The 13,952-nt window shown below is 37.8% G+C and overlaps 1 protein-coding gene across 1 annotated transcript; it reads right to left on the bottom strand.

Moving 5' to 3' along the window:
- Positions 1-1,833: 1,833 nt before the first annotated feature.
- cpn1 (carboxypeptidase N, polypeptide 1) lies at positions 1,834-12,270 on the bottom strand. The gene is made up of 9 exons (XM_056268858.1): positions 11,480-12,270; positions 8,838-9,034; positions 8,033-8,188; positions 5,199-5,375; positions 4,440-4,551; positions 3,672-3,811; positions 2,659-2,758; positions 2,461-2,579; positions 1,834-2,374 (listed from the first exon to the last, which is right to left on the bottom strand). Exons 1-9 carry the CDS (start codon positions 11,712-11,714, stop codon positions 2,258-2,260), a joined length of 1,353 nt encoding a protein of 450 aa, XP_056124833.1. The 5' UTR covers positions 11,715-12,270; the 3' UTR covers positions 1,834-2,257.
- Between the last annotated feature and the right edge of the window lie 1,682 nt (positions 12,271-13,952).

The following is a 13,952-nucleotide window of genomic DNA, read 5'->3' as shown; positions in this document are numbered from 1 at the left end:
ATTTTGCTACTGTTCGGACAGTTTATTCATGGATTGTAAATGCAAGATTGTTGATCTTCTTATTGGAAGCAGACCCCTAATAGTGGGTATGAATCATCATTTTTCATGGCACATGTTTTACACAAAATTTCCTTCAATTCCAGTCTCATTGACGGCGCAGCTCTCCAAACATTATTATTCTTGGTTATGAGAAATTAAGTATTGCTCATATTTTCCAGCTGCAGAGCCTCCTAATCTTTTCCTGGACAACTCAACATTCCTGGAGTACATTTTCCACTTTCCTGTTATTCAGAGGGCATTGTTATACTATTTGTGTGCGATAACCAGGAAGAACACAGGAATACATACAAATCTTTAAATGTTTACAGTATTGTTGATGGATCATTTTATTGGAACATTCACTCTGGAATTAAAAACATGGAATGATCAGTTATAATACATATTCAGTCTGTCTGTCTTTTAATGTTTTTGTACTATTCAAGATTAAGAATACCATCCTGAAATAGTTAATACATTTTCTGGAATTAAAATACTAAATTATAGTTTATGTACTTTTTTAAGCTACAGGTTTTAAAGAGCCTAAGAAAAAGTTTGACAAGCACAGTTTCCTTGTTTTTTTATGTATTTCCTATTGAAGGTAGTTGTAGTTGGACATATCGAAGTCTCACTTAATGTATGTAATGTTATTGTGTTTTCTGATGTTTTTAGAATTGCGCTCTACTATATTCAACACTTTTCAGTAGAGAAATAGCAGTGGTCTGACCATATCGCTATAGCACTGACACCAAGTGTTCCTTTAGGTTCGATAAACATGAGTGTGCTTCCAAGTTATACCAAAGTTAAACATTTCACTTATACTTGAGTGGAGAATTTAATAAGTATAAGATCCTTTCTTAAATATGCACTGGATATATTAATTATAAACACAAATGATTGCTGATTTGAAAATGCTGTATGCAAGCTTCTCAACAAAAGCTTGCATAATCGAGAGGAGTGTAGACTTGCAGCTTGTAGTTTTTTAAATAGACACAAATAATCAGATGTCAAGATTCCAGTGCATTGAGAAGATGATTTCCAGATAGCAAAAGGTTTGAGCAATGCAGACAGGATTGCTTCAGGGAAAAAAATAAGGAATTCTTATTTGGGCAACTAGAACATTCACTTTCTTAAGGGGTCTTTAAATTGTGGTGTATATAATAAAGTAATTCTCACATATCCTATCTATCTATCTATCTATGATAAAAAAAAAATGCAGTATGTACTTGTATGCATTACTCATAAGATCATTTCTCAGCCTATGAAGCGATTTACATAGTTGTAGGAAAAGCTCTCAAGTCTTTTATGTATTTATGGCCAAATATACAACCTTACGCACAGCTGTTCTAATTTAAGCAAAGAACTTCACCTGAACCAAAACAAACTCTGTTACTTTAATTTCCTATTATCACTAAAAAAGCTGCTTTGAAACAGTCCATATTGTTAAAAGCACTATATAAATGAGGGTGACTTGACTTGAACCGCTGTATATGATATTCACTTTAAATTAGAGTTTATGTCCACATATCCTTTCAGGAAATCTTTGCATTTGTAGTTTGCATCCAAATTTTAAACTAAAATATGCTTGGTTTAATCAAACATCACATAGTTACATGTAAGGATCATTAGAAGAAAAGGTATACCCATGTGATAAAATAGTTGAAAAATGTATACAGTACCTTTATGAAAATTTCAATACGTTTTTACAAATATTCACACATGCACCAAGATGGTATTTTAAACATGTTATTCTTAAAAACAACAATAACTGCCCAAAGAATAGATAAACAACCTTGGTTTATTTTAAATGATAAAATGTTTATTTTATTATTTTTATCCACATAGGAGATAATTAATCTTAAACTGATTTCTGATCATATTCAGACACAATTTCCAGTAACAGTCCATCTAAATGTCTTCATTAATCTATGACTAATTTCTCATAAAAAGAGAAATATATTTTGTTTACATTACCTACTTCTTCCTGTTCTTTAAATCAAAGCCATTATATAATATACATACCTGTATATATTTAAGCTCCACAAGAACATGAGAGCAAAATATGGATTTCTCACACTTTTATGCATCTATACAAACAACAAAGAACCTGACATAGGAAGGTGAGATTTGTCACAGTGAGAGTCCATGTTTCCCTTTATTGTTCTTCAGTTTATAAAGTAAAGACATGTTTTGTCTTTGTTGAGAGAAGAGACCTTGCTCTTTATCTTGGGCCAAGGTTGGTGGGAGGAATCTTAGCCGTCGATGGGCCCTTCTTGTTGGCATAAGCTTTCACGTTCAAGTTTGTCCCTTTTGGTTGAACTTTCAAATAGAAATGCAACTGGGAAGAAGAACAAATAAAATTTGTTTGTTATTGTAAAAAAAAAAAATCAGTAAAGAATAGTGTATCTGTGTATTGTTTATCACCTGTACAGCTTCAGCCGGTCCCACTGTCACCGTGCTGGTAAAGGGTTGGTAACCTAATGCAGAAGCCGTCACTGTGTAGGTGCCCGGCAAGAGCAGACGGAAGTAGTCTCCATCAGTCCCTGAGACAGCATCAGACACATGAAGTATTCAAGCTTGTACATACTACAAAATCAGCTTTTAATGTAGAACGACACTCACCGCAGGTGATATCGTGGTTTACGCCTGCCACCGAGATCACTGCATTGCTAATTTGGTTGTTGTTCTCATCATAAACCATGCCTTTTATCCCATGGTGCACCTGGAGGACAGGAGAGAGTCACAATGTCAACCCACCCTTATGTTGTATTGTTTGTACAACATGTTGGTAATTTTTTCCCGAAAGTGCTAGTAAACATTATCGCATTGGACTAAAACTTGTTGACTTTGCTTACACAGGCTATAACAACTTTAAATTTTCCCAAAATTTGCTAATTTTTGAACTTAAAAAAAAAAAGGTTTTCTTTCAGTTAGCACATGTTTTGTATTTCTTTTTGAATCTGATTGATCGTAGGATTCATTGATCTGAGCTTTTTTTTAGGTGAATAAGCTTGCGTGAACTTTTTTCATGCATATGTACATATGCTCAGATCAATGAAGCCTACGATTAATCAGTTCCAAAAAAGAAATTCAAAACCTGTGCTTATTGAAAGAAAACGAGATGATAAAAAGATTGAATCCAATATTTGGTGGAAAAAATAGCATAATGAGAGAATAACAAGCAATTTAAAAGGCTGGTCATTTTTGACTGGGAACACCAAATTAGGTAAAGGATTTCCAGCACAGCACAAGGGTTAAGCTTTCGTTACGGTCAGGCACTGCACTCAAAGTGGTAAACCGATTCCACCCATTACTTTAAATGTGCTAGCAAGCAGTGTAATGTTACCTGAACTCACAACGTGACCCTTGAAGGTTCATATCAATTTCACATTATAAGTATCTGGGGACAGGTTCATTACCTGCTGGTGTCATTGTGAACCAATTAGTCTTTCTTACCTGTGTCTGCTAGAATACTGGCCCCCTTTTTACTCGTTTGATTTTGAATACAATGCTCTCCGATTCCAGTTCTACATGTTCTGACTGCAGAGTTTGAACTTCTACTTGTTTCATTACAGGCATACAGAGCTGAAACTAAAGCAGTAAAACAGTCAAATGTGAGCAGGGAAAATCCTTACCTGCTCCATGTAGGACACCAGAGCCTCTCTGTTGGCTAGCCACTCGCTGGCGAGAGCCGTCGCTGGGGGAAACTTATCACAGCTGAGCTCCAGAGTGATCTCAAAGCAGTTTGTGTGGAGGTAGTTGAAGTCCTGCATCCCTTCAGAAATATTGAGGAATAATTATTCTTAATCGCACATTAACATGTAGTATGTAAAGCACAAAAAAACCCACCAAAAGTGGAAAAGATGCCCCACATATTCACTTTTTTTTAATCAACCATTTTTTATAAATTTTTTTAGTATTTTTATTTATTTTTATAGAGCTTCTAAAGTTATATTTGCAAGAAAAGATGCACATATACTGTATAAGAAACACTTCCATGTGTGCACAAAAAAAAAAAAAGGAGGAAGAAGAATTTTTGTATTGTGTGTATGGGAAACTATTCACATCCATTTAACATGACCATTTTCTGCTTGTGTATTATTATTATTTTTTGCAAAAGTAATTTTAGGGAAATATATGACCAACAACAAAGACAATCTAAAGATTTATTTGAAAATCAATTAGAATATTGACCCTTAAAGAAGTTAATTTCACTGGTGGAATTACACAGGTGCTGGCACTAGTGAAAAGCTCTAAACTAGAACACAATTACATGTCCTTAAAGATAAAAGTGCTTGTAATTTCCAAATTTCAGCTAAATTACAAGGAATTTAGATGAGACAAAACCACAAGCCTAGTTGAAGTAATTGAATGAGAACCGTGGTATGTAAAATATAACCCACCCTTAGATAGAGAGTACCAGCTGGCTCCATTTGTGATTCCTTCATCAAAGTAATCGCCACAGTTCCAGCCCTTATGCATCCAGCTGTGGGCATAGGAGTACGTCTTTGCCAACTACACATACACAATACAAAAACACACAAATCTGTAAATATTCACCAGGGAATTGGGAAAAACAACGGCCAGATCTTCATTAGGTGAAGTGTGTGATTTCTGTGCAACTACTCTGCCTTGAGAAAAAAACAACAACAAGACTTAAACCAGCTTAAGCTGGTTTGCTGGTCTAAATTTAACTTCCAGCCTGATCAGGCTGGTCTTTTGTCTTGTTTTAGTAGCGTTTTGTGCTCTTGGCCAGGCTGGAAGACTCTGTATTAAGATCTAATCTCACCAATAGCAGTTAGTGAAGGCAAATCTACTTTTTAATGCAACTAAGTTATGACCAGTCTTAAAGAAAAAAATTAGATGACTAGTCTAGGCAGATTATACAACTGCAGATAAGACCATCTTAAACCTGCTTAGACTAGCAAGTCAGCTTAGGTTGGTTTAAGTGTTGTTGTTTTTTTCCGCAGAGAAGTGACACCATATGGAATTGCAAAAAAAAAAAATCTGCCATTTGTAAAATGATTTGATAGTGCCACAGAAACAGTGTTTACACTTTTTTAAAGAGATATAAGCTTACAAATGGCTTACAATTGCTTGTGGACATTAAACTCTTTCAAAAGTAGAAAAATCACACAAATAACTAAAAAAACACAACACACCTTTCGAAATATTTTATCATCAGAGGTGGCCGAGTATGTTGTTTTGCCTCTTATCCGTGGCTCGCGAGACTTATCGAAGGGGTAATTGGCAACTACAGCTCCACCGTGGAGGTTAGCAGACAGAACGAAGTTATAATTCTGCATCCATTTTATCACTGCTAAAGTCTCCGGCTCAACCTGCAAGAACCAAAAATACAGGGAAAAACATTCAGATTTCAGCCTTTGTTTTAGGTTTTTGTGCCATGACACTCCAGCAACGTTCTTGCAGCCTTTTTGGAATATTCCTTCAACTCTGCTATCTGAGAGATCTGACATGTGGTACTAGAGGTGAAGGGGTAATAAACCTCCACCTGACCCTGTTGCATTAAGTAAAATTAGTCCAGTTGGCTCCTTAGAGATGGCTGCTGGGTTATTGATCCCGTCCGTGCTCTGTTTTGAAGAGACTGTGTATTTATTATGCATGGATCTGTATATATAAACAACCAAGCGTCCCTTTGGCCCCAGCTGTCATTGAAGAGTCAGGTTTCATGCTGTGAACTCACACAGATGTTTTTCACCCTTCTTAGGTCTGTGTAGTGCAAAACCCACACTAGGGTCAGAAGGTCACGAGCGGGGTTTGATGTGAGAGTGACAGCTCTTGACTCACAGAGAAATGATTGGAACTTGTCATACTCCTCCGACTGCACTTCTTCTGTTGTTATCCTGAGGGACGTCTGGCTGCCAGTGAACATACTTCTCCAAAGCTGGAGTTCTCATTTTGAAGTAAGGAAAATACATAGTTGTTCCTGGAAAGAGCTGTTTAAATGGATTGTATTATTCTAGTGAGGTCTTCCAAAAAATCTGGGAATTCTTTCATTTTATTACATAAAATCAAGAAGAAATGTGTAATATTCTATTTCTAGTAAGTAAACTACTTTGTACTAAAGGTCAGATGTTCCTGCTTCCATCTAGCACAATATGTTCTTTGTAACATTCTCAAATCATGATGGATAGCATGGATACACACAGATGAGATTGAATTTATATTACTCAGCAGGTTGTGAAAGGCTAACCAAAATATCCAGAGCTCATGATGAAGACTAACAGCAGTACAAGCTAAAAAAGTCCATTTACACAAGCCAAGGCTCTCTATTTTGTGAAAGGTGGGCCTGTTGGCGAGGCGATTGATAGAGAGCAGACCGGCAGAACGAGAGCTGGGTGGGTTACTAACAGACTAATGGAGAGCTTAAGTCTGCTGTCCAACTGTAAAAACAAAAACGTTTTTCTTTGCAATGCAGGAAACTGGCACTATCCTGTATTTTACTTAAGATTGGAACAGGGATTTATCTATGTGATGTCTATGTATACAAGATTGTTTGTACATTAAAAAGGTCACCCCATAAAAACATATACACAACATATACAAAATCGGTCCAATCATAGGTCTGATTCCCAGGGAACACATATAATGATGGTAATTTAACAACACCAGTGCCGGTTCCTCTTAACGATGCAATTTCATTGACAAATGATGAGATGATTTCAATAATAAATAAATTCAAAACAATTCATAAAAAGCTCAGGCTCATAAGAGTCATGAGATTTTGAACTGGTTGCACTCTACGTTTTTGACTTTTGTTTTGACTGAAAAGTATAATCTCTAAAATTCATTCAGTTCTTGTATTTTATTAAAATGGAACGGGTTCTGACCATGAACCCTGAGTCGCTTTAGGTAAATAAATCTCAAAATATACACACTACTGTTCAAAAGTTTGGATATATTTTTTTTATATTTTTAATGCTTACCGAGGCTGCATTTATTTGATCAGAAATACAGTAAAAACAGTAATATTGTGAAATATTATTGCAATTTAAAATAACTTTTTTCTATTTTAATATATTTTAAAATGCAATTTATTCCTGTGATGTCAAAGCTGAATTTTCAGCATCATTACTTCAGTCTTCAGTCTCACATGATCCTTTAGAAATCATTCTAATGCTAATTTGGTGCTGAAAACAGTTATGTTTTTGGTGTTGAAAACAGTTATGATGCTCAATATTTTTGTGGAAAGTGTGATGCATTTTTGCTCAGGATTCTTTGATAAATAGAAGGTTAAAAAGAACAGCATATGTGAAATAATAATCTTTTGTAACATTACAAATGTCTTTACAGTCACTTTTCATCAATTTAACACATCCTTGCTGAATAAAATTATTACTTACTGACCCCAAACTTTTTAACAGTAGAGCGCATAAATGGTTAGCATATATACAAATATTTTGTGTTATCGTTACCCTATAAAAGAGGATCTTATATTGTCTATCTCAACATCTTTCAGCACTTCCAAACCAAGCTTAAAAAAATACACATCAAAATAATCATGTGAGTTTGCACGATGGGACGGCATAACTGGACAAATCAGCGGAAAAATCTTGTTGCAAAGCATCTGAAAAGCTGTTTTGGTCATTCAGAAGTCTGTCGTCAAAGTGGTTCAGTATAATTCCCTTCCAGAACTGTCTTACACGACTGCGTTCCAAAACAGCAGCATCTGCCTCCGAAAGCAAGATAACGCGTTTATTGCATTTCGTCTGCGCTCTGAGATGCAAATAACTTATTATAATACATAAAATATTATATACAGTGGCTTTTCCAACTTTTCTTAGTGATATTTTAGCAGCAGTTTATCAGGAAATGACGAATTTGTCCTCTTCGGCTCACTGGATAGAAACAGCGCTTTATTCGCAAACGTTTAATGTGATATTCGAATTTTGCGCAGAAGTTAAATTCGCAACTTTGGATGGAAGCTATTGTCTCCTCTCCTATAGAGGTGTATGTGACACTGATTGATGATCACCTGTAATTCCCAGTTGTCTGGCAGTGGCAGGTGGTGGTTTTGGCCGTTGTTCTTCTCGTAGTAGTACATAAGAGCATTCAGGTCTGGGAAGTTGCGGTTCAGGTCTACCTCCTTTGCGTTTCCACGTCCCACCAAGTAGCCATTGAATTCTGGACCCTGTAAATCGGATAAAGAGCACCTAATTTCTTATTCTTTAAGTACCGTTTAGGGAAGGATATCACCTTTTAACATTCTCAGTATGTCAGGTGTGAAATGTATACCTCAAGTAGTTTATTGTGCTTGTGTGTGTTGTGTAAGCGAGTTAGAGCATGTTAAATAGATCCTGTCTGATGCTGAGGTATAGTTTCCTTTGCTAGTTCTTGTCTGGTCCATTGAGACGCTTGATAACTAGGTGTGTGTGGCCACATTCAGCCACCATTTACTGCTGGACATATAATTAGTCTCAAAGACCAAGAAAGAGTCTGTATTACTATAATTTTGCACTCTAGATGTGTGAACGTTGTAGGTGTATGGATGCTCTGTTCCAGAAAAAAAATACTGTATGTATTTTTTTTTTTTTTTTTTTTGAGTGTAATTAGTCTCAAAAGAAAGCCAGCAATGCACTCTGGGATATGACTGATTCCTTCATAACAAACTAGAGGCCACCAGAGACTTACAACACTCCCACACTACAGCTGCCACACTGAAGAAATAAGTGTATATGCATGCTCACATTCACACCACGCGCTGTTGGTCACAGATTTTGAGCTGTGGTGTTTTAGTATACTTGTTTTACAATGTAGATTAGCTACTAAGGGCTGTATACCTGCCTGGCAGCCACCTCATATCCATCCGGGTTCATGGAAGGAAGGATGTGGATCCGTGTGTCGTGGATGAGGTGCGTGATTCGCTCGTTTCCTGCCCGGTATTCCTCGCACAGGAACTGGGCTAAGTAGATGAGCAGCTCCCTGCCAAGCACTTCGTTCCCGTGCATGTTCCCAACGTACTTGAACTCTGGCTCCACTGAAAAACACAGGTCAGGTGACCGCCAGTCAGGAAGTCATGAGGTCATAGGGTCACATCCATGAATAGCATGCAAGCAACAAGCTCTATGCATGCACATGTAATTCAGAAGCGGCAACTGTATGAATTAAGACCCAATATGCAATATGAAGCTCTAAAGGTACTGCAAGGATTGCCTACTAAATATTTTAAGAGATTTTGCGATCATTTACTCACCCTCATGTTGATCCATGACTTTCTTTTGTGGAACACAACAGGAGAAATGTACATTTTTTAATACAATGAAAGGGAATGGCTCCAAAAAGCACCATATAAAAGAAGGTCATACAACTTATACATTACATTCCAAGTCTTCTGAAGCCATTTCATATATTTGTATGAAGAACACACCATATTTAGTCACAGAAAATTATTGAGCGACATGAGGGTGAGTAAATGATGACCGAAGTTGAATTTCTATAGGTTAACTATCCCTTTAAAACAAATTCACTTTTCCATCAGTGCATGTGGCATGCGGTTGAGTAAGCTGACACTTTAAATGCTCGTATCAAATATGAATGAATTAAAATTCATCATTTTCCTCCTACAAAAGCTTTTTGAGGGTTTAACAGCACAGCAGGCCACTCATCGAAATTCCTGTCTCACAGCCAGTTGTCAGCTCATTATTCACAATTATCTCCTCTAACAAGTACCAGCAGATTTCCGTTTGTTCTTTTTTGATGCGGAAGTGAGTGACGGCGAGATCGCAAATCTAATTAGCCACTGTGTGCAGGCAGACTCATCAGGCACAGTCTTCCTATTAATCACCAAATAATTAAATTAACTCTGCTGTGCCACTGCTCAAAGAGTCACAAAATGGCTGGCCTTGACATTAATGCATGAACATTGTTTGAAATCTAAAGGGTCAGGTGGTCACAAGGACTTTGCCCACTCTGCTGTATCGGTTCCTGTTTTTGTACTCTGTGTGGAACATGTATACATCCTGCAATTCTCTCAGAGGTTTTACCTTTGTATGCATATTGCCAAGAGAAGCAGATTTTTACACTGCAAAAAAAAAAAAAAGGATTTTCTTACTCAGTATTTCTGTCTTGTTTTCCAGTAGCCTACAAATATCTAAATATTCTTAAATCAAGATAGGCTACATTTACTTTGAAAAATTGCTTAATAGTGACTTTATGCTTAAAATGAGAAGAAAAATCTGCCAGTGGGGTCAGAAAATTATTTTGTTTTCGTTTTGAATCAAGTTTATTTTTCTGACCTCATTGGCAGATTATTTTTTCTTGTTTTAAGCATGATAATTATAATTACTAATAAACAGCCTATATCCTAGCAATATACATGATAATAAGCGACTAGTTAATAGTAAGAATTGGACCCTGAACTAAAGTGTTACTGAAAACTTAATCTCTTAAGTAACTTCGCTTCTCAAGAAAATACATCTTGATTTAAGAATGTTTAGATATTTGTGCTGGAAAACAAGGAAAAAATACATATTAAGAGAGAACATCTGATGGCAAAAAATTAATTTGCTTTCGAAAGCTGATTTATTAACTTCTTTTGTTGATGGATCTTAACAACTTCTAGTAGCAGAGCTGAAAGTGTTTTGAATTTGAGTGAACAAAGGAACAAGGTCTACAGAGTGAAACAAAGAGGGAAATGTTACTGCTCAGCAGCTGTTCTTTCATATTTCATAAGATACATAGGAGTTCTGTGTCCTCTTTTTTTGAAGTATCAGATGTTTCTCCTGAAATTCCAAATAGAGACAATTGTTGGCTTACGAAGCATAGCCTAGATCATTTGTTTTCATCTTTGATACGTAATGGTGGGATTTCTGACTTTTGATTCTTAAACTTTGGGATCTTGGCCAATCTAAGCTAAGTTTAAGATATTGTTCTCTTCTGGAACTCTAGAGGAGACACATGCAAGATTAATGAGCTCTTGTTCCCAATAGAATCATCTGAGAAGCATAAGTGTCCATTTGCTCTTTGTTTTTAGGGAAAACAATTGAGCTATTAAACATTCCGATTTTTCATTCCAGTGGGAATGTTCTTGTTTTGGATTAATAACAAGACCTGTGTTTGCTCCTGTCTGCAACGGCTACATATAACACACCACATCTCCAGGCACATACTCCCCCTTAAACCCATTACTGTCCATTCTTAAATGCAATTTATTGTATCTGAGTGTTTGAGGAGCAACAAGATAAATCAAGTTGACGGTCAACATGGCTGGCCAGACAAACTCATGAATGACCAGCCAAAGCTTGATTTCGACTTAAGTGCTTATCTCAGAAAACAGCCCAAATTATGCAATCAAACCCAAATTATTGCTTCACCAATCAGCTCTGGCAGCCCTACAGCCTTGGTAGGAACAACGTGCAAGAGTTTGCTTGAGCTATATGTGAGGAATTTAATGCCTTGGTACAAGAGTAAAGAAAAGACTCACATGTTTCATGGATGCCAGGATTATCGGTGAACTCCAGGACATATAGGTGCCGTCCCTCCACGCTGCGACCGATGCTGTAGATGCGAGTGATGTAGGGGCATTCGCTTTGGACAGCAAAAAGAGCTCTCACCATCTCCTCATATCCATGGTGCTGGAAGTCAGACGCCCCGGTCAACGAAGCCTCGAGCCCCAGAAGCAGCGCCCCAATCCAGATCAGAGAGCTGCCTGACAGCATGGTCCCAGACTGCTCCGCAAACAGAGCGCCACTTCTTTTCCTCACTCTCTTTCTCAATCCTGCTCTCCCCGTTTGCCTCCTCCCTCTGGACCTCCTCTCACTCCCGCTTAGAAGAGCAAGTAAGGACGGCCCCTCCTTTCTCTCTTTTCCTCTCTCTCTCTTCTGATTCCCTCACCCATACCATTTGTGTGTGTTTACTCAATTGGCATTGTTGGAGAAGTGAGAGTTGACATCACATATGACACCTCAACTTTGGTTTTACGCTCCTCACACACCAAACCTCCCCCTCTTGTGTTTTTCTGGCATTGCTATGACCTGCGGTTAGTCTCTGACTAGCTTTTAAAAGCATGATTACTGATGATTTAACTAAACAGGAATAAAAGCAAACAGGAAAGGGGTGAAATAGAGGCTTTATTTTGGGGGAAAGGGATGTGATTAGCATTTACTCTCCCACTTTCACTCCAACACTAGCTCATTCATTAACTCAGAGTAAACATACTCGGAGCCCGAGAGGTTAGTGCTTCTACAGGGCATTCTGGGAAAACAGACCATGGGGGACCAAAGGTTTCAAATGAGCGCTGTGGAACTGGCCCCCTGAGGCCCTCCTCCCATCACCTCTACTATAAACCCCAGGAGCTGCTGTCCGTCACACTCACTATAACCTGAATGTTAGTACGGCAGTTGTTGCTTTGTTACTGAATTTATATTCATTCTCAATAACACCAGGGATGGAAATGTAACACATTTTGCGTTGACCGAACAAGCAGGCTGTTTACTCAATTGCACATGTGTTTGTGTCATTACCAACTACCCTTGCTGTTGCCAGACTAGCCATTTGGCTTAAAGTCTGCATGAAACGGAAGTTGTGATAGGCTTTTCTTCCCTATTGTAATGTATATCCAAGTGAAACTGCTTCTCGAACAAGAAAAAATGTAGGGCGAGACTTGATTTTGTCCATCGGGAATTATTTGGATTGTTGTGGTTTGCTATTGCTGTAATCTCATGTGAGGGACAGGTTGTCCCACCCTCACGCTGAAAAATGTGTCACCAGAGAAGAGATTTCGCTGCAAGAGGAAGGGAAAGTTAAAAGTCACCATGAAATCAAAACTGAAGATTCTTATTTTTTATGGAACAGTGCATTAGAAATTATTTATCTGTGTACATCATTATTATTTTTTTTAAATTCATTATCTTAATATTCCCGCAACATAGGCTCATTGGAAAAACGTACCTGTTGCAACATTTTTGAAGACCACTAAATACGTACCAATACATACATATCACTGCAGTTTCCAACAGAAATAAACACTAGAGGCAATAAAACAGCAAGCACTTTTAATCGTTTTCACACACAATTATGATTACAGGGGCAGATTATGGATTAATAAAGACTTGTTTTCACGCTGCTCCTTGCACAATTATTTTATGACCTCAAAACACTTTTTACTATAGTGCATGATTTGTAAACGATGCTACGATGAACTTATACTATACACTCACCTAAAGGATTATTAGGAACACCATACTAATACTGTGTTTGACCCCCTTTCGCCTTCAGAACTGCCTTAATTCTACGTGGCATTGATTCAACAAGGTGCTGAAAGCATTCTTTAGAAATGTTGGCCCATATTGATAGGATAGCATCTTGCAGTTGATGGAGATTTGTGGGATGCACATCCAGGGCACGAAGCTCCCGTTCCACCACATCCCAAAGATGCTCTATTGGGTTGAGATCTGGTGACTGTGGGGGCCATTTTAGTACAGTGAACTCATTGTCATGTTCAAGAGACCAATTTGAAATGATTCGAGCTTTGTGACATGGTGCATTATCCTGCTGGAAGTAGCCATCAGAGGATGGGTACATGGTGGCCATAAAGGAATGGACATGGTCAGAAACAATGCTCAGGTAGGCCGTGGCATTTAAACGATGCCCAATTGGCACTAAGGGGCCTAAAGTGTGCCAAGAAAACATCCCCCACACCATTACACCACCACCACCAGCCTGCACAGTGGTAACAAGGCATGATGGATCCATGTTCTCATTCTGTTTACGCCAAATTCTGACTCTACCATCTGAATGTCTCAACAGAAATCGAGACTCATCAGACCAGGCAACATTTTTCCAGTCTTCAACTGTCCAATTTTGGTGAGCTCTTGCAAATTGTAGCCTCTTTTTCCCATTTGTAGTAGAGATAAGTGGTACCCGGTGGGGTCTTATGCTGTTGTAGCCCATCCGCC

This window comes from Rhinichthys klamathensis, unplaced genomic scaffold (assembly GCF_029890125.1).
Source record: "Rhinichthys klamathensis goyatoka isolate OS25496 unplaced genomic scaffold, OSU_Roscu_1.1 h1tg000277l_1, whole genome shotgun sequence".
In the NCBI taxonomy this organism is placed as follows: Eukaryota; Metazoa; Chordata; class Actinopteri; order Cypriniformes; family Leuciscidae; genus Rhinichthys; species Rhinichthys klamathensis.
Note: the sequence above shows the minus strand (reverse complement) of the source record. Positions and strands in the feature narration are given on the sequence as shown.